This window comes from Acartia tonsa, chromosome 8 (assembly GCF_053477335.1).
Source record: "Acartia tonsa isolate MP-2025a chromosome 8, ASM5347733v1, whole genome shotgun sequence".
Lineage (NCBI taxonomy): Eukaryota > Metazoa > Arthropoda > Copepoda > Calanoida > Acartiidae > Acartia > Acartia tonsa.
In genome coordinates this window covers 14,300,557-14,328,526 of record NC_137267.1, presented here as the reverse complement: position 1 = coordinate 14,328,526, position 27,970 = coordinate 14,300,557, and the positions used below count along the sequence as shown (strand labels likewise).

Sequence of the window (27,970 nt, the reverse complement as noted above, 5' to 3'; positions counted from 1 at the left end):
TCATTAATTTTTTTCTAGAATTGTATGATGAAGTGAGGATGCCTAATATTAGTAGTGATACTATAATAACAAAATTAAATAACGCTACCGGTGATTCTGTTATTCAGTTATTAACAGCAACCATGTCTACACTACAATCAGGTGTGCTTTTTCTTTTACTTGTATAGAGTAGCTTCATTATAACTTTTGTTTACTAGATGGTCATCAGTCTGCCCATCTACTTAGTGTTTGGACCTTGGTAGTTATGGAGTAATTATGGAGTAATTTGAATCCTAATATGAAGATTCCTGTAATGATATGTTATTACATAAATTATATAGTAATTTATATGAAAAGCTTTGTACTTTTATTTGGAAAAGATAATTTTAAGATTTTTTACTGTTTTGAAAAATTAAAGTGTGTTTGTCTGTCAAAAACAAAAACTCTTTTTTTAATACTAAATGTAAAAGTTTCAGGTCCCAGGATAAATAACTCAGCTAAACATTAACACAATAATCATAGAGTAGTCGCGTTTCTAAAAATTTGAGATAATTATTGTAAAGAAGAATGCAGTGCACCATTTATATGTACTTTAGATAACATAAGGGATAAAGGGATGCTGTGTGAGATCACTCCCCCCCCAAAAAAAATTAAGAATTTATTTTGGGTCTTGCTACTCCCCTAGCCTCTAGGAGAGGGTGAGAGAGGACAGGAAATAGATTAAAACCACTTTAAGTCATTTACAACATTCTCTGAAAAGTACAACCAATTCTGATCAGCATTTTCTGAGATTCTTAGCTACAGACACAAAAAACTCTATTACTTTATATTATAGATAAAAAAAACAATCGAAAAGAAGCACAGCAATATTATTAAATTAGACGTCTAGAATTAGAAACTTTTGAAAATCACAATGTTCTAAAATTTTGTCGCTTGTATTATGGGTTTGAATCCAATGTAACTAAAATATAAACAATAACATTCAACTGCAAGAAATTACTTTTTTAGTTAATAGCATTTATATTGTATCTGATATTAAATCTATAAATTTATGTATCTCTTTATCCCAATTAGATGCAATGTAACATGCAGAGATTCATTAAAAGGATGTGGGGATAAGATAATGGTATATAAATTAAACTTTCCTCGAAATTTATTCTTTCTTCCTTTAGTGTCAAACTTAGCTCTGTTATGGTTGCTTCTTTGAGTCCATTTGAAGAACCGACCAACCCCTGATAGAAAAAATTACAATATTTATTTTGCGTTTACATATCCCCAAAATCCTGAAATCATTCATAGTTTTGGGTTTACCATAATTACCATGTTTAGCTCAAAAGTACACAAACATGCTTAAAATATTAATCAGCTCAATTTGAAGAATTTTTTTTTAGTTTATCTAAATCATTGTCTTATTCAAACGAATGTGGTTCACTTTCAGCCTCTAGGGGCATTTAAAATTGTCTTAAACAAATCCTAAATATACATATGTAGATCGTTGGATATAAACAGTGTAAGTTTTTAATTTGCTTTTATAATAAATCATCCCAATAGTTAAAGCATTATTATCATAATAAATATATTGGTATACCTGTTGAAAAAAGTTAGTAAACTTTTGTTAACCAATCTGATTATTTAGTAAATTCTAACCATTTGTTCATAACCCTTTTATATTTTAGGAAATGATATGTCCTTCCCAAGCCATAAAGATCTCTCGGACGGCCAATACATGTCCCAACAGTCGGATTATTCTGATTCCGACAGTATTTTGTCCTCTGTATCTAGCCAGGGGTACTCGGACCATCTTATTACACATCCACAGGCAAAAATGATAATTAAAGCATTTTTCAAGTATCCCTTTGAAACAAATTAATATACGGTGGATTAGAACCGGTTCTCAGCCATATTAAAAATTAAGTATAGCATCGTATTATATCCAGTTTTCTACGAATATAAAAAAGTACAATCATAAGATTGATTAAAATCAGTTTTTTAGCCCATTACATCTGCATCTCGGAGCTAAAACACTGGTTTTAATCTTATATTTGTACACTTTTATATCCGTGGAAAGCTGTTCTAAATAACTATTCTAAACTTTAGAACAAATTAGACAAATAATAATATATTTCGTCCAAAAGGATGCTATTTGTAAAGAATTGGAGAAAAATAAAACAAAATTTTCATTCGCTTAAATAGATAAATTTTTAATTGGTTAAAGAAAATGATTTCTAATTCTTCCGTTTTGTTTTATTCTTGTAGTGAATACTACTAATATATTTTTCATTATAGATATTTAAATGTAATTATTATTTCTGGTTACCAGGATTATTCGTTGACAGCTATAACAGTACTAGCCTCAATATTGGCAGTTCCTAATTTAGTTGGAAATATGGTGAGTTTCTACTTTTTTTGTTCCTTGGAAATATGGTAAGTTTCTACCCTTTTGTTCCGTGGAAATATGGTAAGGATCCTCCTCTTTTGTTCTTTGGAAATATGGTAAGTTTCTACCTTTTTTGTTCATTGGAAATATGGTAAGTTTCTACTTTTTTGTTCTTTGGAAATATGGTAAGTTTCTACCTTTTTTTGTTCCTTGGAAATATGGTGAGTTTCTACCCTTTTGTTCTTTGGAAATATAGTAAGTTTATACCTTTTTTGGTTCTTAGCATAAATAAAACTTGGTTTCATCTTTTTTGAGCGTAGTTTCCTAAAAAATTTCTACTCACCCAGCCATCCGTTTTTAAATTTTGATTATATGAAAAAAATATACTAGATACCAGATAGGTATGGGAAAAATAAGGTTTCGTCAGCTTCCCTAATATTAATTTTAGAAAATAAGCGAACTTTAAGATTTTTTATATGATTCTTGCAGGTCAGATTAGTTTAAGTAGTTATGATCAGATCCCCACGAGATTTTTAAAAAAAATTTACACACAGTTTTATACAGTTAAATAAAATAATTAAATTTTTAGATGGTGTTGATGGCATTCCGGAGGCTGAGTGTTCAATTTCGCGTTCCTGCGCACGCCCTACTCCTTCCTCTGGCGTTCTCAGATATTTTAATTGGGGTCTGGAGCATCCTCAATATTATCAATGTAGGGGAGGATAATATGCCCATGAATAGGGTAAGTTTATTTTTATATATAATCTTATGTCTGTACATTTGTCTGGCTAAGGTCTGTATAGCTTAATGCTGTGTCAGAATTATTCAAATAATCTATTTAAAGATCCTCGTTACAATACGGTATAATCTAGGGAGTGTGGCAACTGTTTTCACTTCTGTAACCTCTCATCCTTCCCTATTATTACAAACTATCACAAATCTCCATTGAAAAGCAAAGCTAAAGGTGTTCTAAAAATGCTGCTAAGCTATTTATTTTACACAGATATAATAAGGGGCATCATTTTACTTTGTATACCACGAAGATATGTGTAAAGTCATAAATATAACTTATAACTAACTCTATATTCTGTATTGTCCAAACGATAATCTTATGCATTATTTATTTTATAATGATCCTCATTTCTAATACTACAGTGTCAGTCTAGAGTTCCTTAGGATTTAATCTTGGTCAACTACAGAAAACTTAACAATTAAAGAATTAAAGATCAGTGCTGGAACTTTTCCACCAATAGTTTTACATACTCAAGGTTTACTTTTTTAAATATGGGTTACATAATTTACAGTCTATTGTCTTATCCCCTATAATTAAGGTATACTTGTAATGTTAAGATGCAGGCTATTTTACAGTTAAATATTATGTTGTTAGGTATCAAATACTATAACATGACCAATTCCTTAGGTTCCATATGTAAAATTCAAAGATTTAGATACTTAAAACAAAAAATGTCTGCGTTTCAGAAGCGCCGCTATATTTTATCCGGGTCTGTTTGCTCGTATGTACGTCAACCCTTCTAAGGCAGTATAGAACATTAACAAAATATAATGATGGCCCTTGTTTTTATATATTTATTCTATGTCCGTAAGTACATATATTCAGGGATATCAAGGGATAAGACGATGGACAATAAATTAGTTTACACTCCCAAATTTTTATAAAAAAAATTACTCCTTACATTAAAAACAACTGTGGAAAAGTTTGGACATTACAAGTTTGTATCAACCAATCAAGAATTGATTTTACTTTAAAAGACTTTTGGGTACCAGTATAATTTACAGTCCACTATAACTTCCCTTCTCCCTGACATACACTAAACTATTCTAGGGTTGGGCGCTTATTATTGCTTGTATGCGGCAGTTAGGTCTTAGGGTGCAAGGAATAGGTATTCATAGTCTGAGAATATCAGGAGAACAGGACAGTCTAAAAGCATAAAAAGGAAGTTATTACTACTAAGACTAACATTATAATAACGGCTTGAATCAAAAAAATATTTAAAAGAAAACTTAAAGGAAGGAGAGGGGGGAAGGGGGTAAATATGTTTTTTGGGGCGATTTGTCTTTGAAAAAAAGGGGTAGTTTGAAGTATCTTCCCCTCAAAAAAGTGATGAACCTTCCATGAAATTATGTATGGACAGACAGACTGTTAGACAGACATCCAGTAACTTTTATTTAAGAATTAAGATATATTTAAAAAGTATGATAACTTAATCAGTTTTAAACTACTTTATATCCAATAGACTATAAAAGTTTTAAAGATTTTTAATCAATATAATAGATTTGAAATCTGCATAAAATTTTAAGGATTTTTTATAAAATTCGTTTTTTATATAATTCTTTATTTAAAGGCGCAAATACGATTTAAGTTTATAAATTTTGACCAATAGGATAGCTGGATTGGAAACTACCTACGCTCTAATTGGTTGAATGATGTACGTCACTTAAGCTTCTCCAATCAGAGCGCAGATAGTTTTCAATCCACCAATCACAGATCTCAAAATTATTTAACTTAATTTGTATTTGCGCCTTTAAATAAAGAATTATATAAAAAACTAATTTTATAAAAAATCCTTAAAATTTTATGCAGATTTCAAATCTATTATATTGATTAAAAATCTTTAAAACTTTTATAGTCTAATATCCAACCCTTTTCCTAAAGGATAAGTACGAACCATATAACTTGTACATAGAGCTATTAAAAAGATTAATTAGAGTGTGACTAAAGCAGATATAGACAAATGTAATATAGAAATTATTACAATTGATATATAAAGATAATTATATCATTAATAGCGCAAACATTTAGTAAAAACATGTATTTTTTATGGGGTTTGGGAATTTATAGTATTGTGAAGCTTCCCAAAAATGAAGAATTTCAATCAGGGGTTCAGTAGTTGACGATTTCGTAATGGACAAACATTAAACCAAAGATCACTAAGTATATTTTAAAGTCAAAAAGTTTAAATTTTATATTTTTCAGGTTCGAGGGTTACTTGGAGTTACTGGTTCAACAGGAGCTATTATGTCAGTCACTTTGATATCTTTAGACAGGGTAAGTAATTTCAATTAAACTAGCGGTTAAACCTTTACAGGCCTTTTGGGGTACTTTGAGTGGAGGAGGAGACTCTACAAATTGTCAAAAAAATGAGCCGTGTGACGTCAATAGATCCATTTCTTTTTAAGGGGTTTCTTTTCTCACTTCTCCTCTCATATATCCCTTTTATGACGTCACACGGCTCATTTTTCGGACACTTTGTAGAGTCTCGTGGACGAGTCGACAATTTACTTTCGATTTTTCTTGGGAAGGTGGTCGTCTGACTTCATGTTACTGCCACCGAGATATTTAATATTGTCACCCTTTTTTTAATGTGGGATTATCCACTAAAACACCGCCGCCTACCATTTAGTGTTTTCGTGGAAGAACCGCGCAATAAATATTTATGTAAATTTAGTTAATTGTTATATCAAAATCAAATGTTATGATTTAGTCAAACACGCATTAAATACAAACTTTTTAGTTTTTATTTATAATTTTTTACCTATTCTTTTTTATTAATAATTGCTTAGTTGGTGAAGTTGAACCTGTGAATTTGAAGTCTTTTTTTATATTATTAATAGTACACCTTAAAGATAATTAAGATACCTGAATTAAAATTGTAAAAAACAATGAAATGATAAATGCAAGACTCACTAACATTGGTTTCTATAGTATTTCAATATTGTGTGTGGGTAAACCATTAGGTCTTCTCACTAACCAGAACAATTTTGTCTGATATTAACATTATTATAAGTTTCTTCACATTAATGGAAGTTCCTTTCTTGCACCCGTCCGTCCGTCCGTACGTCTGTAACGGACAGTTTTTGTCGTTACTGCAGGTTTGTTACATATTGATTAAAACTTGTCATGATGGTTCATATAAAATGTTTATGTGTTGAGCTACGTTTTTTTTTCAGCTTTAAATATAATATAAGTTGCTGGGCAGGGTTGGGAGGATTCTAATTTCTTCACCCTTTCTTAAGAAACTTTTAAATTTAATATGAAGCAATTTTCTTTATAAGTAGTCAAATTATGATAAAAGAAAGTTAATTTTGTTAACGTTATTTGAATAATCTGCAAATCTTTGTTGAAGAGTATTTTGTTTGAACGCTAAAATGGGAAATATTATTATTGACAGACATTATTCTTTATGTGTAGTTATACAGGGACCATGGGATAGATAATTGACGCTAAATTAATCTTCTTTTCTACAAGAAAATAATATAGAGCTACATTATCTCTCTTTCGAATCATTGCTTCCCCCCTTAGTACAATCCTTATTACCGTAATTTATTTACAATAATATGATGAACATTTGATATATCGTCCATTGTCACTTCCCTCCCTGGTAGACAGATATATCACTTGTACAGAATATACAATACATAATAGAGCGTTTCAAAAATCCCTAAAATACATAATGGTATATTTTTACTGTTTTAATCAAGTTTTAAGTGTTTACTGCTTAAATGTAACTCGAATTAGGACGACTGCGTCTAATAGTAGCGAAATTATACAGGGATCTAAAAGGGATAAGACAATGGCCGATAAGTTGATGTTCATCCTCAATGATGATACACAAAATTAACTCTAGTTAGTTATAGTTAGTGGTTGAAACTCTTAGCTTAATTAACCAATCAATCAAAATTTAATGAATTCCCTAAAGTTAAGTAAACTTTATTATAAAAACTCTGGGACTAAAGTATTAAACAGCCTATTGTTCCCTCTCTCTCTCTCTGGAAATTATAGGTTACTCATAATGAGAATTATTAGAGGAATCATCTAAAATAATTCAATTTAGCAGTAAAGCTCTACGTGCAAAAAAAAACTTTAAAACAGCTAGAAATAAAGCTAATTTTAACAGCCTAAATATTATAAAATTCAGACTACAACAATCCTTTACTTTGATACACTCTAATGTACATGTACACTCATGGAGTGTACTTAAAACACAGTACAGTACAAAGCCATAAATCATTATCATTGGATCTGCTATGGTCATATTATCAATAAAAAGTTGAAAAAGTTTGTTTAGATAAATTAAATATCTGATATAGTACATAACAAGGATGATAACATGCTTGAAAGCGAAGAAATAATCAAGGAAATAAAGAAACAAACAAAGTTATAATACATATCACCCATAATGGTCCAATGAAATACAAGTTAAAACATGTTAAATAAAGAAGCAGCTTATAGTGCCTAAACAAATGACGTTATAGAATACAAATAACAAATGATAGTCCAGTATACATTGTAATTGTAATTAACCAATGCTAAAATGTATACTGGCCTCTAATTCGTCTTCTGTATTGTATGGCGTAATTTCTTATTAGGCACTGTAAGCTGCTTCAAAATAAACCCTAACTTTTGATAGTGCATTTTAGAGCTTTCGATCCTAGTATATACCTTACTGATTTAGCTTACAATTAAAAATTAAAAGATTAAATTGTCCAAAAAAGTATATATTTAATTTGTACAAAATGAGTTTTTCTTGAGATTTCATAATAGAACAAGGATGACAACATCCATAAAAGCGAAGCACTGAAAAGGTAGGACAAACGGACATTAACACTTATATAGTGCCAGAACTGAATAATCAGAATATAAATGTATAAGAATCGGAGCAAAATTGTAAGTAAATTTTTGAAAACCTACTTGATACAGGATAATGATTATGGACATACATTATATATAGAGTATGATTATAGAGTTGCTTTGCTTATAACATTATACTTTGTTGTTCCAGGAACCAACATACCAAAAATCAGATCAATCGGACCTAATTACTAAAGGAATCACCATGCAAAGTTTCAAATCGATAGGACAATTCTAACATGCCTAAATTAACAAAAAAAGCTATCCGTTTGGGACGGACGGACGTACGGACGAATCGACCTTAATTATGGAAAAGCTTTTAAAAAGTATAACAATTTTTTAAGGTGGGGGGGGGGAGGGAATATTGTTTTTCTATGGTTTCCTCTTCAAAAATATTTTATACCTTCCATGTATCTTTTCACTGAAAAGGAATTCACTGGCTAAATCGGTTCAGCAGTTAGAGAGATCTTAAGTACAGACAGACGCACAAATAGACATCATGTCACTAATATACGGATAGGTATTTAATCAGAAGTAATGAATATGCATTATATTTCTTTTGGAGTATTGTAGCTACTCTACAACTAGGTGTTGTCCGTACGTTTGGCAATTAAGATGCAAATAACTAAAACACTAAAATTTACACTCACACAAACACATTACATGAAAAGAGATGTAAAGAGCACATACTGAATAGTTCATATTTTTTTTATTTTCTTGCAGACGATTATTGCTATGCTAATTATGAAAAATATCGTCCTTGTCTGTTTGTATTACATATGCCTCAATAAACAGAGACAGACAGACAGAATGAAAGGACTAATGCTTAAAGAAAAATAAAACTGGATCTTTCCAGTTGGTAGCGGGATCTTAGCGCACAGACAGACATACAAACAATTGTAATATAACGTTAAAAAATACAATTTACCTTTTCTTTTCTTTGTTTTAACTTTAGATTTTGCTTTTTGTACATAAAGCCTATTTGATTGCAGTTTACATGTTGGGAGGAAACTGTAAATTAAGTTGAATTTGAAGTTTTCAAAACACAATCTCTCAATCGTTAGGTTAAAACTGTTGGGTACCTTTCTCAAATCTGAATTGGACATACCAACCACCAAAACCACCAAAGGTGGCCAAGCTTTTCCGCTAATAATTTTAATATGAGACGGTATGATTTATGTATCATTATTTTAGGGTGTTCATCAATTTATCACCTAAGATCCTATCCCTTTAGGTCCCTGACACCTTACCAGAAAACCTGGAGAGAAAAAAATCTTCTGCTCAGGAGGGAGAAGTCTTAGGAAGATAAATTTACTTTTTCAAACTCAATCCCTATAAATCAAAGCAACATGCGAAAGATTCTAAGTAAATGATTAATTGTGAGGAAATTGAATTTATTTTTCATTGTCCTCTCCCAAGATCCCTGGTTCAGTATGTTACTAGTGTCATATATTTAAGTTGTGATGTCATATATTTAAGTTTGCAGACATGTTTTAGTTGTTACTCTTAATTACTCTTCAATTGCTCTCAAGAAGAATAAAGAGAAAATGTATTAAAGACAGTTGCAATTGAGAGTCCTAACACAGAACATTATCTGGTTTGGGTTCGAGTCTTATTAAGACCAATTCAGCTATTTACAGACATCCTATTACTTTAGCTAGTTTGCACAGGCAGATATTCTACCCCTTCAAAGTGCATAGTTAATTAATACATTGTATTAATTAAACAGACAGTCATCCTGTTGCTTGGTGTCCTGATATACAGACAGACATCCTGCTACTTCAGAACTTTCCAGCTTAAATAATCAGTAGTTTGAATTATTAATATATTTAACCATTTCTAAATAAAGTATATATATTTAATCTTATTTACTCAAAAACTGCATTTAATCCAATATAATAAATACTTGAAAAACTGTTTGTATTTTGAATTAAATATTGAGTCTACTCTATCATTAACTTATAAAAGTCTGTCTATATCTCACTAGTTAATTTTATCTGGATATATCCACTTGTCATAAAGCTGATTGGTTATCCAAATAAAACAGGATAAAAAGTGTTGCGATGTTTGTGTGTGTGTGTGTGTATTTTAGGAAAACTGTCGTTTTTTTACGGTAGGTTAAATAAGATTTTAGCAGGATTTAGACCAAATAAAAGTTTTTTTTTCACACTTGCATCATTTTAAAACTATATATAGTGATCCATTACTTATATCAGTAATATTCTACATTTTGGTTATAATAATACTTATAACAAACCCTCAATTTGGCATCTTCCTAAAAAATATGCAACACATAAGCCAAATAGTACAGAAAATTTTAGACAGGAATTAAGAAATGTTTTGTAGACAATAATAAGGGATCTTTAAGGATATTACAATTTGATATACATTCCCAACGATGATAAAAGTATTGGTTGACATGTTTGAACACTGATAGTTTAGAACAAACCAATCAAATTCAATATATTTAATTATCAGTGTATTTTACAGTCAAATGTTTCTCCCTGCCTTGACATATTTAACAATGTTTTTTTTTTGTATATCCTTAAGAACGTCCAAAAGCGAAAAGAATTAGAATGATTATTTCTGGCATCGTTTTCCAAGGATATAAAAATTGTTTTAATCTTAAGATTGTACATTTTTATATTTGTATAAAACTAAATAGATTTAATACCATGCTAGACATAATATTTTCGTGTGGCTGAGAACCGGTTCTAATCCACCGGATATTAACTGTTTCGATTGAATACGGCCAAATAATTTCCAGTCGTCTTCAAACGGACCAACCAACCAACCACTAAGACGTGAAGAGTATGTTTTTCCATCAAAGGTATTTGTATTGTTTGTCAATATAAACTTATTTTGTAATCCTTAATAAAGCTAGATTAATCTTTATAAACTTTATCAGGGATCTTAAGGGATGAGACAAAGGTCGATGAATTGATATACATCCCCAATGATGATTCACCATTACCCCTTCAGTAGATTATAATTATTGGTTGAAACGTTTGGACACTCAACTAAATAAACCAACAAAACAAAATTCAATAAAAGTCCCCAAGGTTAATAAGCCAACTAATAAGGAAACGTTATTATAAAACTTTGTGAACTAACTATAAACAGCTCAATGTCCCCTTTCTTTCTGATACTGTGTACTTTGTATTAAGTTAGATTAATCTTTATGCACTATGTACCCTACTTTGGGCATACACTACACATGAAGATTGGTTCATGTTCCTTCCTTTACATCTAATCTTTAAATAAGAAAGATATTAAAAGAGCACTTTAAATTTGCCTTTTTCGGAAACTTTGAATTTAATATACTGTAATTTCAAAATTTGGAAGTTTTAATATTTTTTCACTAATCATCGCAAACTATGGTTTCAAGGATCCAAAGGGATAAGACAATGGCCAATAAATTGATGTAAATCCCCAATGATGATACCAAAATCACCCCTTCTATAGGTTACAATTACTGTTTTAAACGTTTGGAGACTCAATAAAAGTTCCCAAGGTTGTTAAGCAAACAATTAAGAAAACGTTATCATAAAACTTTGGGGACTAGTATAATAAACAGCACAATTTCCACTACCTCCACTGCTATGGTCAGGTTTCTGTACTCGAATATTACCCAAATCTGAGTGCAATAGGTATTACCACAAAATAAAATGTTATGTAACGTACTTTTATAGAGTGGCTACTCTACACATAACTAGGAGCATTCAGTATGTTTGTCCTTCTGAAACATTTATTCTATACCTTAAGCATAGCATGGATGTCCAAAGGGGGGAGTTGAAAGAGATAATATCCAACCTTTGTTAGGACTAAGTATTTTTTTTGGAGGGGGAGAGGTTTACATTTGATCTCAACGATTTGATGATAATACCTGCCGACGATTTATTTACTTACATACCTAAAGCTTACTTTCTTATCGTTGCTCCATTACTTTTGAATATGATTCTCCTTGTTCATGAATGAAGCATGATTTTTAATAAAAAGAATATTACTACATATGTATGTTTAAACATACTTATAAACCTATATATGAGTACTTTTTTCGTACAAAACTTCTTATTTTGCTTTAATATTTTAAATATTACTTCTATGGTTTGTTTACATAGAAAGGAAAGGACAGACGTACGAGCGTAGAATAATGTCTAATTATGAAGCAGCTGTGCTGCTCAAAAGTAAAAAGTTATTTTTAATGTTTTATCCTAGGGATATAAATTTGTTTTTATCACCATTAATTTGAGTAAAAACAATAAACAGTTCAACAAATAGGGGTACAGAAATAGGTCAATTTATGATATATTAAACCTTCAGATTTTATATGTGATTCTCAATCGGCCCTTGAAAAAGTGGGACATTTGGCTCATGGAAAGAAAACTATGTAATGGGTTTTAACAGTAGCTTTTGATAATTATACGCTTTGGTAATGTTTTCAAACTATTTTAGGTTGTTAGCCTGGCGTTCCCGTTCTCCTACACACTGGATAAAACAAGAATACTTGCTCTCTACGCAGTTTCAATCATTGCATTACTTACAGGTATAGACCAACAGACCAATAATATCAAAAATAATGCATTGGTGGAAAAGATTGGACACTTATTGCATTACTTACAGGTATAAACCAACAGACCAATAATCTTAAATAATAAGACAATGGACACCCCTATAATAGGTGGAAATGATTAAGCACTACCATTTCATACAACCCAATAAAGATTTATTAAATATTGCCCAAAGTTTTTAAGCCATTGGATTAGACAAAGTGAATGAAAAATTTTGGGGAACAGTATAATTTACAATTAAATTTCCCCTCCCTTTCTGGGTATTACAGACATACTATCATACCAATTTTAAATTTGTTTTATCATGACTGTAAAACCAAACTTTTAATTGCATGACCTTTGTATTGAAGTCCTATTGTATAATATTTATGGCCAAAGGCATACATACTATTACCCCTACTATTTCTAATTGATGTCAAGCATCTGACATAGCAGCAGTAGGCCAATTATAACATGTTTAAGTATGACACAGTTTGTCCAAAATTAAAACAAAAAATGGAATTATTTATAAATGAATATATTTAGCAAGTATGACTCTCTCTCTCTCTCTCTCTCTCTCTCTCTCTCTCTCTCTCTCTCTCTCTCTCTCTCTCTCTCTCTCTCTCTCTCTCTCTCTCTCTCTTCCTCTCTCTCTCTCTCTCTCTCTCTCTCTCTCTCTCTCTCTCTCTCTCTCTCTCTCTCTCTCTCTCTTCCTTTCTCTCTCTCTCTCTCTTCCTCTCTCTCTCTCTCTCTCTCTCTCTCTCTCTCTCTCTCTCTCTAATATAAGATGAAATATTCTCCAATAGAAAGTTTTGTTCAATAAGGTATAATCTCAACAAAGCAGTAAGAAAATTTCTCATATATATTTATTGGACCATCATTTACCTCCCCTCTAAAAATTAGAACTGGATTGTTTTGGCTAAAACAATAGAAAATCATTTCCAGTCGTTCTTTGTGGCAATTTGATTTCTATCCGCTAAAGTATAAGGATGTGTGTGTGTCTTTATAAAACTGTCTATAATATTCATTCATGTCTGATTTCAAAATTAGAGAACTATAAGACGATTTCCAGTAAAGTAGTTTCATAGGGTTCCAGTTGTAAGCGGGATCTTTTGTTATAGGAAGACACACACGGACAGACATCGTGTTACTTTTTTATAAGTATGCTAAGCTAAGGAAGTAGGGTATGAGGTGTTTAATTGTACTTTGATTAAATATTTTGGCAGCACTTCCATGGGGAGAGTTTAGTAATAGTTTTGAATATTGATGAAGTATTGTTAGTGTATCTAAATATATACTACTATAGTTTTGAGGTTGGTAATACCAATCTTATCTTAAAAAGGAAATATTTACTTGTTTGGTAAAAGTCTATTTTAAATTTTTATCAGACGAGGGGTCCCAACAACTAATCGAGGGAGGGGGCATGTAATTTTTCTGTAGATTTAATTGGTACCTAGATTTTTTTAAACCTCAACCTTATATATAAAACCTCAAGAACCTTGGGTACCTTTATGGAATCTTGATTAGTTGGTACTAACTAGTAGTGCAAAACAACATACATATAACTTAAGAAATCAACACGCAGTAAAATATATATTTGAAAGCAAATAAAAATCTTCGAAAATAATTTTAAGAGAAGAAAAAATAATCCAATCCCTCAACTGTTATTAACTTTTCCTTTGTCAAACTTTGTTCACAGAAAGCCTTACTTACATATTAATACAAGGAATGTTATGTGCCTAAATAGCGCTACAATAAAAACATAAATTTACTATTTACATTTTTTTTACTGCCGTTTTAGATATTGACATAAAATAGCTGGTTTACCTATTTCAACTGCTATCGCCATTTTAAAGGACAGTTAATGGTGGCATGGCGGTGAATTTAATTTCAATCTTCCTCATATTTCATTCTAAGCAACTTTGCCTTTGTGCTTGTCTTGTTGTTTTATAGTTTACGAGATTACACGAGTAGGGAAAATTTGGGTCCCACTTCTCTGAATGTGAACTTTTAACCTTCCACCCCCCCCCCCCTCGAAGAAATAGGGTTAAAGAATTAAATGTTCTGTAATTTATGTGACAAGGAATGGCTCTGAAAGCAAAGGCAGACAGGTCCAGCTTGGAAGTTTCTTTGGATTGGAAGGCCTGATCAAGAGAGTAAATAATAAATAAAATGTTTTATTTTAGGGTCAGCAGTAGCTGAAATAATGTTAGTACCTGAGTATGGCATCAAGACAGACTCGCACCAACCCACACAGCCAGACACACTCCAGGGTCAAGGTACAGTTTTTCAGTGTGGCTTTGAATCTGATTAGTATCCGCTGGATTAGAACCGGTTCAAAGCCATACTGAAAACTTATGTTTATCACCGTATTATATCCAGTTTTCTACGATTATAAAAATGTACAATCTTAATAATAAAATATGTTAGCCCGTGCCTTCAGCTAACAAAACTAATTTAACTTTATAATTGTACATTTTTATATCCGCAGAAAACTGATAATACGATGCGATGTATAACTACTACATATTTCTTGTAGAAAATTAACAGGACATCTTTGTGTAGTAAAGGAATTCGCTAATCGCTGAATCTTTACAGGGAAGCTTTTTATATGTCAAAAAGAAGTTTTATAACTATTTTGGAGGAGGTTACCGCCACCCATCCAATAAATATCACCGCTAAAATAAAATACCCTTTCTATTTTTATAATGCTAAATAATGGGATCCATAAGGCATAGCTGCCAGTTTAAAATAAAACAAGTATAAGGCAATGATAAATTAATCCACTCTATTTCTATGTGACAAACCTTAGTTGAAAACTGCTAATTAATGGGTAAAGAAAGAAATAAAGATTATTTCTATGGGAGGGGGGGGGGGGTTGTCAGGTATATTTCTCTGGGAGGAGGTTGTTCAAACCACACAGAAGAAAACTTAAAACCTTTGTTTACTCTTTATTAAGACGAACAGTATTAATTCAGCGGTTAGCGAGATCTTAATCTTCAGACAACAGACAAACATTGTTCTACTTTGTGTTTTGAACATCATAATTACTAAATCTTAAATATCTATAATCTGTGAATGCTATCTATTTAAAATTTTAGTATTAAAAGCATAAATCCATAAATATATTCTACCAATATGAGAATATTTTGTGGAAAAAGGCATTAAAGGTTAATCCTAGCTTAAAATAGAAGGAAGCCATAATATTTAAAATATGCCTAGTCTACTTTCCAACTTAGAAAAGGGAAAAAAGGGTTTTTTATTTTATTTTAGTTAACATAAATATTTGTTGTAAAACAAGACTTCATAAGGTCATGACACGTTAAATGAAATTCTGTTAAAATCATCAAATAGATTTTATATTATATTTGAATACACATTTTAATAGTTACTGAGTAAGGACGACCAAAGTATAAAGAACACTTCATGTATGTTTAAAATATACTCGTGTAGTAGGGGGATGTAGAAAGAGTGTCAACACCCCCCTTAGTGTTAAAATCAGAAAGCCTACCGTCTATTTTTACCCCCCACGTGGTTTTACCTCACCCTGGTAAAACTCGGTGCACGCTAATGTTTTATAATGTCCCTGGATGGGTTTAGGCGTTTAATTTTTTTCTCGTATTCATTCGAATCTGACGGATAGGAACCGGATCTCATCCATGTCTAGCATCATATTATATCCAGCTTTCTACGAATCTGCGGAAAGCTGTTTATAATACAATGAAAGAAATAACTATTATATGTAAGCATGGTTTTAGGCTACATACCTTCTCCTTCTAATACAGAGTCCTAGATGACAGGACAGGCCAGTAGTCTTTAAATAATGTAGTTACCAATTAACAAAATTAATTGATAATATCTTAATTACGTATTTATTTTCTCATCAATTGGTTGTGGGGCCTTCTTTTGCGTTTCTACTACTAATAACTACTTTCAATGCTTAATTTATTATTAATTAAGCATTATTAGTTTTTTTTGTTTTTCTTCAATGATGGCAATAAATTTTTATAAAAGCACAAAAATGTTGAACCAATTTGTTAATAGAGACACACAAAGTTATTCCAGATTTGTGCCTCTCAAACAAGTGTTAAGTTACTTTACTCTATTACGTCTCAAAACCTAGACTCCTTGAATACATACATATTTTGGCCAGGGCTCGGCAGCTGAGCATTTTTATTTTGCCTAGCTAAAGTTTATTGAAAATTATACGGCTTCGTTGCGGCTAAATTTTGTGGTTAGTTGGATTTGCTGCTGATAAAAATGTTTTTATTAATGGCGCGGCTGACAGCTACGTATGAGGCTGACAGCTACGTATACGGCTGCCGAGCCCTGATTATGACCTTCCTAATCATTTCCATGCAGTGTTTATGATTTATTTATATAAATCATTGTGTCACTATGCTAAATTATTCAGACAGACAGACAGACAGACAACCTTGTAATTGTCTGCAGATATTATTACACGGAAATGGTTTATCGGTCAGGGAGGAGAGAGATATTGATCTGTAAATTACACTCGTACCCAAAGCTTTATAACCACGTTATCTTATTATTTGGCTCTAAAACTTTGGGTATTTTTATTAAAATTTGTTTTCAACCATTGTTTTTAATCTACTTTGTTTAGAACAATTTGCTTAAAAATGAATTTGTTATTGTTAATTGTCTTATTGTTTTCTTTTTTTTTCAGGTTTTACCCAGTTCATGATGATACCAGAATCCATCCAAATACTTTTGTTGATCTTCATTTTTATCCCATGCTCCGTTTGGTAAGTTTTAATTTTCTTCACAAGGATAAAAGCCAATTGGTCGACTTAACACACTCGAAGGTGCCCCTAGCGGCGTAGCCGCTAGTATATAATAAATAATCATATTCTAATATATATTTTTAAAAGTTTTAATTGATTGATTTTTTCTTTTGTTTTTGTGCATTTTTTATTTCAAAATAAATAGATATTTTATTAACAATAATATTTTTTTTGCATTCCATTTTTATTAAAATATCAATAAGACAATCCAAATATTAAAACAATTGAAATTTGAAGAATTCGTTTATTGTTTTTATCTAAAATTTTGTAGGATCTTAAAAGAATATTTATTTTGGATGCTGTGAGTATTGGTGCAAAAAATATGACGTAACAAAAATAATTAGCCAATGAGAGTCCACTATAAATTTTACTATTGGTCAATAACGGTCCTCATTGGCTAATTTTTTTTGTTACGTCATATTTTTTGCACCAATACTCACAGCATCTTTATTTTGCAATCTAAAAATTTATTCTATTTTTTAGTTTGATATTGAGTCATATCTATCTGATCAGAGTTGCTAGAAGACACGAACAAAGCATAAGGTATTTATATTTTATTATAACACATACCAAAGGATTTATAAGTGTTGCTTAGATTTTAAGGGATTAGACATTTGACGATAAATATAGTACATCCCCTGTGATGATTAACAAATAATGATTTAATATAAATTCTATAACTACTGAACCGATTCAGTTCTCCATTTCAGGAAAGATTCATTTAAGTCCCGGGAAGGTTTTTAGCTATTTTGTCTTATTTTTAAGTTTATAATTGTATTAAGACTATTTTTCTGGCTTTCCTCTTCTTACCCACTTCGAATAAATTATCTATAACAATGTTCTAACATTTGATATTTAATCAGGCGAGTAAAGAAGACAATCGCAGCTAAAGAAATCAGTGATAACGCTTGGTTATCAGGTATAAATATTATTAACTTCTTGCAATTGAAGATCTCAAAAACAAATGCATATGTTATTGCTCTATACTAATTAGCTTTATCATAGTAGTTAAGTATATGGATCTTAAGTAAATCTTCGATAAATCACAAATAACATTTTGAAAAGTTTGACAACGTTTATCGCCCTTATTTTGGCTTTGGGTGTGGTTAGGTTCAAACGAGGTCCGCAGAGTTATAAACCACCAGAAATCAAATGTTTTTGTAAAAGCTCTGATACTGTTGTAAATAATCAATTGGGTTATGCAACCTATATGAATGAACATTATTTGCAATTTGATATAAAACGTAAATATATCGAATAACATCCAATTAGCCATTTATTGGTATTCTGATTTATATAAGATTTTTTTGTTTTGAAAAAAAGTAAATTAAAAAAAACTGTTTTAGGAAATAAGGAAGTGTTTTCTTTTATAGATATTTTTTTCTGGTATTATTGTATATTGGATATTGTCATCCTTGTTAAATACAAGACATAAATGCATTGTTAATTAAAGCTTTTTGTATTCTTTTTACATTCGTGTGTATATTTTATTTACATTTACTGAAGGGAGATATAGAAGACCCTAGGCCTAGAGGGTCATGTAAGAATTTAGAAGCCTGACCTTAAATAAAAAAAGTTTCTCCAAAAGATAACCTACACTAAATGTAAAGCATTATACAATTCGCAAAACTGTAGACTTTAGCTTCGTTTCCAATAGTTTAAAGAATTTTATTCCCCAAAAAATGATACCTTAGATTTTTATTTCCCAAATTACGTTGCAGTTTGATGGATTTTTTATTGCACAAAAGTCCCGCTTTTCCAAACATATTAAGAAAACAAAAAATGTAATTAGTTGACAAGAAAGTTCAAAGAAAAGGAAAGTTTTATGTTTCTTGTAAAAACAAAAAAAAAAGAGAAAAGGGGTAAGACAATTGACGATAAATAGATGTATTTCACTGATGATGACAAACAAAAGTATCCCTTACAATGGTACAAATGTTTGGACAATGGTAGTTTTATCAACCATTGAACGATTCAAGGTATCATAAAAGTACTTTAAGTTTTAAAGCCAACGTATAAGTGGGTATTTTCTTAAAACTTTGGGTACCTTTACAATTTACAGTCTAATCCCCTCCCCTCTTATTTTTTAACTATAGTGGACAATACCCTTCAAATATCTGAAAAGAACTTCTTTTTCTATTCTACATAGAGCTAAACTCAGACAGACTTACAAACATTCAGATACTTCATTTGTAATTTTGTTGGCACTCCAATGTACTATTAATCACAGGTCTTTTTTGTAAGATTTTTTTTGCTTTTTTGTTCTTTTAAATCTAATTGGTCAAAAATTAGAATCCAATGATGGTTACTATTACAATCCAATGATGGTTACTATTGCTGCTATGTTAAGCTCCTTGCGCACTACACTCCAATGGATAGCTCAAAAAATAAACATTGTTCATAACTATGTCCTATAACTTCCAGACAAAGGTTGTGCAATCAATTTTGTAATACATTTGGCACCAAAACAGGATCAAAAAAACTATAATTAATTATAGAATGAAGGACAAACAGAAGGACAGACAGACGGATAGACAGAAGGACAGACAAAAGGACAGACAGATGGACAGACAGATGGACAGACAGAAGGACATACAAATAGACATACAGGCAGAAGGACAGACAGACAGAAGGACAGACAGAAGGACAGACAGAAGGACAGACAGAAGGACAGGCAGAAGGACAGGCAGAAGGACAGACAGAAGGACAGGCAGAAGGACAGAGAGAAGGACATACAGATAGACATACAGACAGAAGGACAGACAGAAGGACAGGCAGAAGGACAGAGAGAAGGACATACAGATAGACATACAGACAGAAGGACAGACAGATGGACAGGCAGAGGGACAGGCAGAAGGACAGGCAGAAGGACAGGCAGAAGGACAGGCAGAAGGACAGACAGATGGAAAGACAGAAGGACAGACAGAAGGACAGACAGATGGACAGACAGAAGGACAAACAGATGGACAGACAGAAGGACATACAAATAGACATACAGGCAGAAGAACAGACAGACAGAAGGACAGACAGATGGACAGACATAAAGACAGACAGAAGGACAGGCAGAAGGACAGAGAGAAGGACATACAGATAGACATACAGACAGAATGACAGACAGATGAACAGACAGAAGGACAGATAGATGGACAGACAGAATAACAAACAGATAGACAGACACAAAATGCTATAGTATACTACTAAAAATATTGAAACTAAAAGTATTTGTTTTAGTGTTTTGCACAATTTGTACGGCTAAAAATGTTGACAAAAAAACTTCTTGGCCTCTTTATATTTTTACGAACTTTTATATTAAATTTCTTAGAATTTGTACGCAATTTTAATGAAAAATAGTAGTACACAATAGTTGTTAAAAAAGTGTCTTTCTGATTCCTCAAGGAACCCTCTGTTTCCAATTTTAAAAAAGAATAATATTAGTCTAAAATAGAAAATATTATTGTTTAATCAGTAACAGAACTTTTCAAAACAAAATAAATTACTAAAAAAAAAATGCCTCTTATTGAAAAACTAAACCACAAAGGCGTGATAGATGGACAAAAATCATACATCTAAGATTCGTATGGACCTATGGAAGTTGCAATTGTAGAGTAGTATCGATACCTAAAAAAAGAACAAAAAATCATTTTATAATTTTTTTCAGGTACCCCGACCTCCTATCTGAATGACCGTATATCGCCGCGCCACGCCCGGTGTAGAATAAGATCTCGGGGCAGTGGTTACACCTCGTCCTTGTTGACTACATTCGTTGCTTTCTTTACATCCTGGCTCCCTGCACAGGTAAAATAATCAAGGGCATTTTGTAAAGTTTAAACCATATTGGGATCATGGAAAGAAAAAGAAGTAGCGGGTTACGTCGTATTTTCACAGTAGCTTTTAATAGGTTATTTTAGGTTAGGTTAGGTAAATTTTAATGATTAAAAAAAGGGCTAGAAATAGGAATAAAAAATAATACGACGGAACCCGCTATTGTATTTAAACAAAGGAATGAGAGATTGGATTTTTTTATTATTTATGGGCCAGTTTAATTTTCATATACTAATACTTTTTAAATCTTTGAAAAGATAAAAATTTATGATTTTTTCAATCAGATTAGATCATTTAAAGGAACCAACATACCATCAACTTTTATATAATTCCACTTTTTGTACAAGAATTTCTATATTTAGCTTTTGAAGTAAATCATATTAAAATCGATTTTTATAAAGAATAGAAAAAAATGAATATGCATATAATTCAATTTTTATACAAGTATTTTTATATTCAGCTTTTAAAGAAAATCAAATTAAAAAACAAATCTTTATTAAGAAAAGAAAAAATGAATGCACATGCCGGATTTCTATTTTCATAAAATTCAATTTTAATATTAAACAAAGTATTATTATTCTCTAAAAATTTTTTCATCGGAAAATTTTTTAAGGTTGGTTGTAAAAAAACATATTTTGGTGTATAACGTGACATAAAAATTTGGGTACAAGTTTATTTATAGTCCAATGTCCCTTCCCTCCTTGGCCTGAAGTTCATCTTGAATAATAAGTCTATTTTTTCAGTTAATACCTCTGCTGGTATCACCTAACCACAGCCTATACAGTATATCATGTCTCCCTGTTCTTATTAGGTTAGCTGGTTTTATCTATGTATCTATCTATATATCCATTTATATACCTATCTACAATATATCTATCTAGTTACTCTATCTCTAGTTGTGTTCTATTTATCTATGTATCTATCTATATATCCATTTATATACCTATCTACATATCTATCTAGTTACTCTATCTCTAGTTGTGCTCTATCTATGTATCTATTTATGTATCTATCTATCTATGTATCTATCTATCTATGTATCTATCTATATATCTACCTATCTATCTATCTATCTATCTATCTATCTATCTATCTATCTATCTATCTATCTATCTATCTATCTATCTATCTATCTATCTATCTATCTATCTATCTATCTATCTATCTATCTATCTATCTATCTATCTATCTATCTATCTATCTATCTATCTATCTATCTATCTATCTATCTATCTATCTATCTATCTATCTATCTATCTATCTATCTATCTATCTATCTATCTATCTATCTATCTATCTATCTATCTATCTATCTATCTAGTTGTGCCCTGAACCCTATCCTGTATACAGCACAAAACAAGGACATGCGTGACGCAGTGAGAAAGCTGTTCTATACAGAAAAACCGACCAGTATGCTTTCCATGTACAAACGCCAACTGACCCCAGAAAACCAGGTAAGAATTCAGCGATCCGAAGGGATAAGACAATGGACAATAAATGAAAGGACTACCACAAGTATGATAAACAATATTACCCATGCCATATTTTTAAACATTAAGTAACGTTTTTGATGAACAATAAATCAGTAATTATAAGGAGGCTTTGCTACTAATGTCGCTACGCAAAATACTTTTCATCCATGGATGGAATTCAACTTAGAACTTGACAAATAGTTAAAACAAATCATTGAACTACTGGCTGCGTAGTTCTAAAGATTAATTAAACTTTAGAACAATATAGGTTTCTAGTAGTAACCATTGTTTCAATATCACATCACAATCAAGTTCTTTATCTTTAAGTAAAGTAATATTTCTATGTAGCAAAAATACTTTTTAGAACTAGTCTAAGTTGTTACATACTTTGAAAATTAAGATGTCTTTAAAGGTGTTATCACTTTGTTCTGAATATAGTTTTTAAATCTGAAATTATGCTTTTTAGAACGTCAGTCTAGAACTCGTTAATTTAGACGATTAACCAAAATTGTTAAAGCGTTAGTTTGCGTAAATTTGAGCTAAGCCTTTTTAGCTGTCTTTCTAATTTTACAATTATTTGTGTATTTTTTTAATAATTTTACTTTTGGATTATTATAAAAACACTGTATGATTCAAATAATATATTGAAGTACCTAAAGGCAACTCTAAAAGACAATATGTTATAATTATATAACAGAAAATTATATTAATGTATAAGGCATTCATTTGATTGTTATAGATTGGTAGTTTAGATACTAGAACCCGCCTCTTGACAAGTTTCAAGATCAATATTGTTACGCAATCATACGCATCAAAAATCTTCAAAACTTAAGAAACAAAGTTTTATTAAAAATTGTATCTTTGTTGTTTATGTTATGTACTTTACAAATATGGTACATAGAGTACTCTTAAGATAGAAAATCTTTATTAAATTATTTTAAGATAGTCAAAAGTAGAAAAAAAATGATAACAGATTAAAAACATCTTAAATATTTTAATTAGAATATTTTAAATTTAGATACGTAGAAACCCTTAAGGTAATAGATTGAATCATGCTTATAACCAATAATAAGCTTTCCTGAAAATTGTTGATAAAACTGTTTTTTATATCTTTTTCGACATGCAAACATCAAGACAAACTTTCAACTATTTTATTACACTAACTATATCTTAGAAGACAAACAAACGTACATACATAGACAAAAAAATAGGATTTTGGATAAGTTTTATATAGAATTTATTTTAGAAGTTGTTGGTGAACGGCATAACTGGCCCTGTCCCCGATCAGCTGCCAACCAGCTGCAAAGTTGCCTACAGCTCGCAGCTGGTACTAAAAGCCTCTGGGCTGGCTGGCAACCAACAGGATCCTGTAGCTACCAATGTTCAGTCGCAGCTGGAAAAAGTAAATATTTAATGTGTCTTTAATCGTTTACAAAATTGATTTTATGAGCAGTGGCGTGCGGAAGGGATGTTAACGCTCCTACACGCCACTTTTTATGAGATTCTGTTTTACTTTTATAAAAACAGAAAAAAACAGTCTTCTGTAGGTAGGACAGAGAAAAAATATCGTTGTATAATCTCAAAATTTGCACCCTAATACTTTTTAAAATAATCACCCTATAAATATTTCCATTCTTACACAAAGTAGACGTTTGATTCCCCATTCTTCCCTTTTAACCTTTGAGGTCTTAGCCTCTAGTTTAGGATATAAAGACAGCATAACAACTTATGATTGTGTAGGTTGTTACAAGTCCTGTGACCAACGACTGCGAGGCCCTGTGTGACAGCTGTTCAGCAGAAAGGTTAAAATCACCAATTATGGAAATGGATGAAACGGCTAAACAGCTAAAAGGCGAAGGAACTCCTGTTTAAATTAAATAAAAACAGATAATATATATCAATCTTATTGTAAAATTATTAAAATTTTATTGTAAATATACAGAAAAAGTTATTGTCTTAAATGTTTAATGAAAAGAAATTATAGATGTATTTTGTTTAACTGTTAAAAGTGAATTAAATGTTGTTATAAAGTCAAAAGAACAATAATCAAGTTTTAATAAAACGGCCAAAATCAAAACTAAATGTTTTTTGTTGTAATATGGTTTGAAAACTAAAAATTAGTTATTCTTATAATGAATACAACAGACAAACTAATAAAACTTTAAAATCCCCAATTAAAAATTTTAAAAAAAATTACTTTAAACTTTAGAAAGTTTAATTAATCTATATAATTATACATAGGTGTATTTATGAAATTTTCTTAAAACTATTCTTTCATTTAAAATTTAATCATCCTTTACTGACCGTAAAATTGTGATATAATTGATGTGATATTAGTAGAAATGTTACCAGTAAAAATAACTATATTATGAGTGTTGTCATTCTTGTTTTTTTAGTTTTAAAGCATGCAAAAAAAAATATAATTCTATAACTTATTTTGATCTTAAATGAAAAGAATTTTATTGATTTGTAAATTGACCAACTTTCTTTTGTTTAATTCAGATTATGGTCCCTTGAAGACATTAATTTAGCAGCATATTAAGCGATCCATGTTATTAAGATTATAGATTTTTTTAACCCCGTCATTTGCCCCAAAACTATGCAAAAATATATGTAGACTTTTTACAAAAACAAAAAGATTACCTCACTCTATTTTATTATGAGTAAATATTTTGACCATAGTATGTAAATTGATTTTTATTATCCAACAAAATAAATAAATATAGAATCAATACGCATAAATCCAACATGGATACGGCGAGGAAAATGTTTTATGAATTTTGTTTTATTATTAAAAATTGAATAAAGACTCCAATCCGCTTGATAAAAAACAAGGTTTTTAAAAATTGCCCGGTTTTTTTTGTAAACTTAGGACAATATTCTAGACTAGCGGCTTCGCCCCTAGCCTCTAGGGGCTTTGCCCCAAAAAAAAAATAATTTTCTGCACCAGCACCACCAGCACCAGCACCACCAGCTGCACCAGCAGCACCAGGAGTATTTTTTTGGGGGGGGTAAATTTTCATTTTTGGGGGGGTTGGGGGTGTCCCACCCCCCAAGAAAATAGCTTAAAACCACCGCAGGACCAATAGGTATTTACCCTGAAGAGTAGAATCCGATCGGTTCAGTGGTTACTGAGATCTTAAGCTTCAGACGGACAGACGGACAGACGGACAGACAGACGGACAGACATCGTTCTACTTTGTATTATAGATAACAATCATTTTTGAATACTGGAAAGTTTTTAAATAATAGTTTTAAATCAGTACACCCTAATCGTTTTTGTTGAGCAATATTGTATTTATTTTTTCTTAAATTTCTCATGTAAATAAGTCTTTAAATTATATATTTAGTTTTTTAATATTTATCGTACATTCATTTTATTAATAATTAAATATACATGAATTTGATATCAAATATATTTGTTATTACAATTTGAAGTTCTAAATGTATATATCTCGTAAAAATTATATTTTTTTTATGTAAAATTTAACTTATATTTAATTTTAAATCTAAACTACCTACTTAAAAAATCTTAGATTAGCTAAATATATATATTTTGTTACATAAAATTATGATATTTTTTATATTTGTTGTATTTACTATAGAATTAATGTCTTTATTAATATAAATTCTTTCTCAATAATCTTTAATATCAAATTCCAAAAGTGAAATAGTAATAAAATATTTTTTCTTAATTAAAAAAAAGTTTAGACTGAAAATAATGAAAATTTAACTAGTGAATTAACAGTTTATTTTCGACTAAAAGTTAAATATAAACCTTTTTTTTCTTGATAAAAAATCATATATATGTGTTCAATGTAATGTTCAAATGTGCCAAAATTGTCAAAATTGATTATATACCTGTTTTTGTTTCCTTTTATAGCAGCATACTGTCATCATTTCTCTGGTAGAATATCTATTTTTAATTCAAAGTCTAATATTGCAATTAAATGATTATAAACCAACGATTAATTTAAATTTGCTTTTTTTATACTTTTTGTTGGCTGTTTTGTAGATACAAATTCCAGGTATAATTAATTTTGACCTTGGCCTTATTCTCTCCAAATGATTCAACACATCTATGTTATGAAAATAAATGTTTATACAATACAGAACTAGTTACTTAACATAGCATCCCCATATTTGTGCCCAAAACTTAATCCTAGAAGAAAATCCACAATTACCACTATTACTTTATATTTATGGACTAAAATATGGTTTAGTCTAATTTACAACACTTTAAACCTCCCTTCTCCCCAATATTGATTAGCCAGATATGATGATTTTAGATAAAAATAATTTGTGAAAAATGAAAGATTTAAATAAGAATCAGAAATTTACTTGGATATTTAGCTTAAAGACTTATATAAAGCTTTCCTAGAAACTAAAACTCTATTTAACATTTTCTGGAAATTTTTTAAAACTCTTTCTGTATTGTATAAACACCTTAAGTAATATTGTAAAACTTACATCTGTATCTATGTTAAATCAACATACAGCATCGGATAAGGTATTCTAAAAAAATAAGTATAAATAACAAAAACTTTGTAATGTATACTCTTCCATTCCATTTGATCTTGCATGAATTCAGGAAGAGACAATGGAAGAGAATTTATATTCAACTCAATATAATTAATGATATTCTACTATCCCTCCACCCCCAAACAAAAAATTACTTGTGTTTTAAATTGGAGGGGTGGGGGGGGGGTGGGGTGGGGATCCAATAAAAAAGATTTTTTCATTGTATCCTAAACTGAAATAACCCTAAACAACTTATGGGTTTAAAACAGATGCAGAATAATTCATATTATTTTTACCACATTTTCTTTCATCAAACTTATTATTTTTAGAATACCTTCCAATAGGTGTAACCTATAAAAATTTGGTATTGTATGTACATACATCTATATAAAATAAACACTATGAATGTATGACCATGACATGATCAAACTAATAAATATATGTAAACCTGTACAAATTGCGTTTATTCATTTTTTCTAATTATTGGATGTTGGATTTTTGCCTGTCTTTGCTTTGGAAAGAAGCTTTGTTATATTTCTAGAGCAATTGTAGCTTGAAAGATACAATTGAAATAGCGTTTACTTGGATCTTATGCATCTAAGGAATTCCGTAAGTTGGAGCTTTATAGGCTCTTCCCAGTCTTAAAGATTTTCGGCATTCAATTAGTTTCGTTAAAAGGTACAGATAAAAACTTTTATCCATCCATCCTGGTGGCCACAGGAGGTTTAAAAAATCCAGATAAATTGTTAGAGGTATAAAAATACCCAAACATAATATTTATGAACTTTTGCTCC

At 30.5% G+C, this 27,970-nt stretch overlaps 1 protein-coding gene across 1 annotated transcript; it reads left to right on the top strand.

The window, feature by feature from the left end:
- Window positions 1–22: 22 nt before the first annotated feature.
- LOC145326492 (uncharacterized) lies at window positions 23–25,972 on the top strand. Its single transcript, XM_080169864.1, has 15 exons — window positions 23–141; window positions 1,656–1,798; window positions 2,300–2,368; window positions 2,946–3,098; window positions 5,352–5,423; window positions 12,462–12,552; window positions 14,743–14,835; window positions 17,244–17,322; window positions 17,845–17,904; window positions 18,225–18,280; window positions 21,020–21,156; window positions 21,927–21,994; window positions 22,505–22,637; window positions 23,902–24,057; window positions 24,396–25,972. The coding sequence occupies exons 1-15, from the start codon at window positions 39–41 to the stop codon at window positions 24,525–24,527; spliced, it is 1,545 nt and encodes a 514-aa protein (XP_080025990.1). The 5' UTR covers window positions 23–38; the 3' UTR covers window positions 24,528–25,972.
- Window positions 25,973–27,970: the final 1,998 nt, after the last annotated feature.

Bases quoted from the DNA above. Each gene is read 5' to 3' on its own strand.
- LOC145326492 (XM_080169864.1), top strand. From the start codon at position 39: ATGCCTAATATTAGTAGTGATACTATAATAACAAAATTAAATAACGCT. The intron at 142-1,655 runs GTGTGCTTTTTC...TTTATATTTTAG, and splicing joins CATGTCTACACTACAATCAG to GAAATGATATGTCCTTCCCA. The intron at 5,424-12,461 runs GTAAGTAATTTC...AAACTATTTTAG, and splicing joins CTTTGATATCTTTAGACAGG to GTTGTTAGCCTGGCGTTCCC.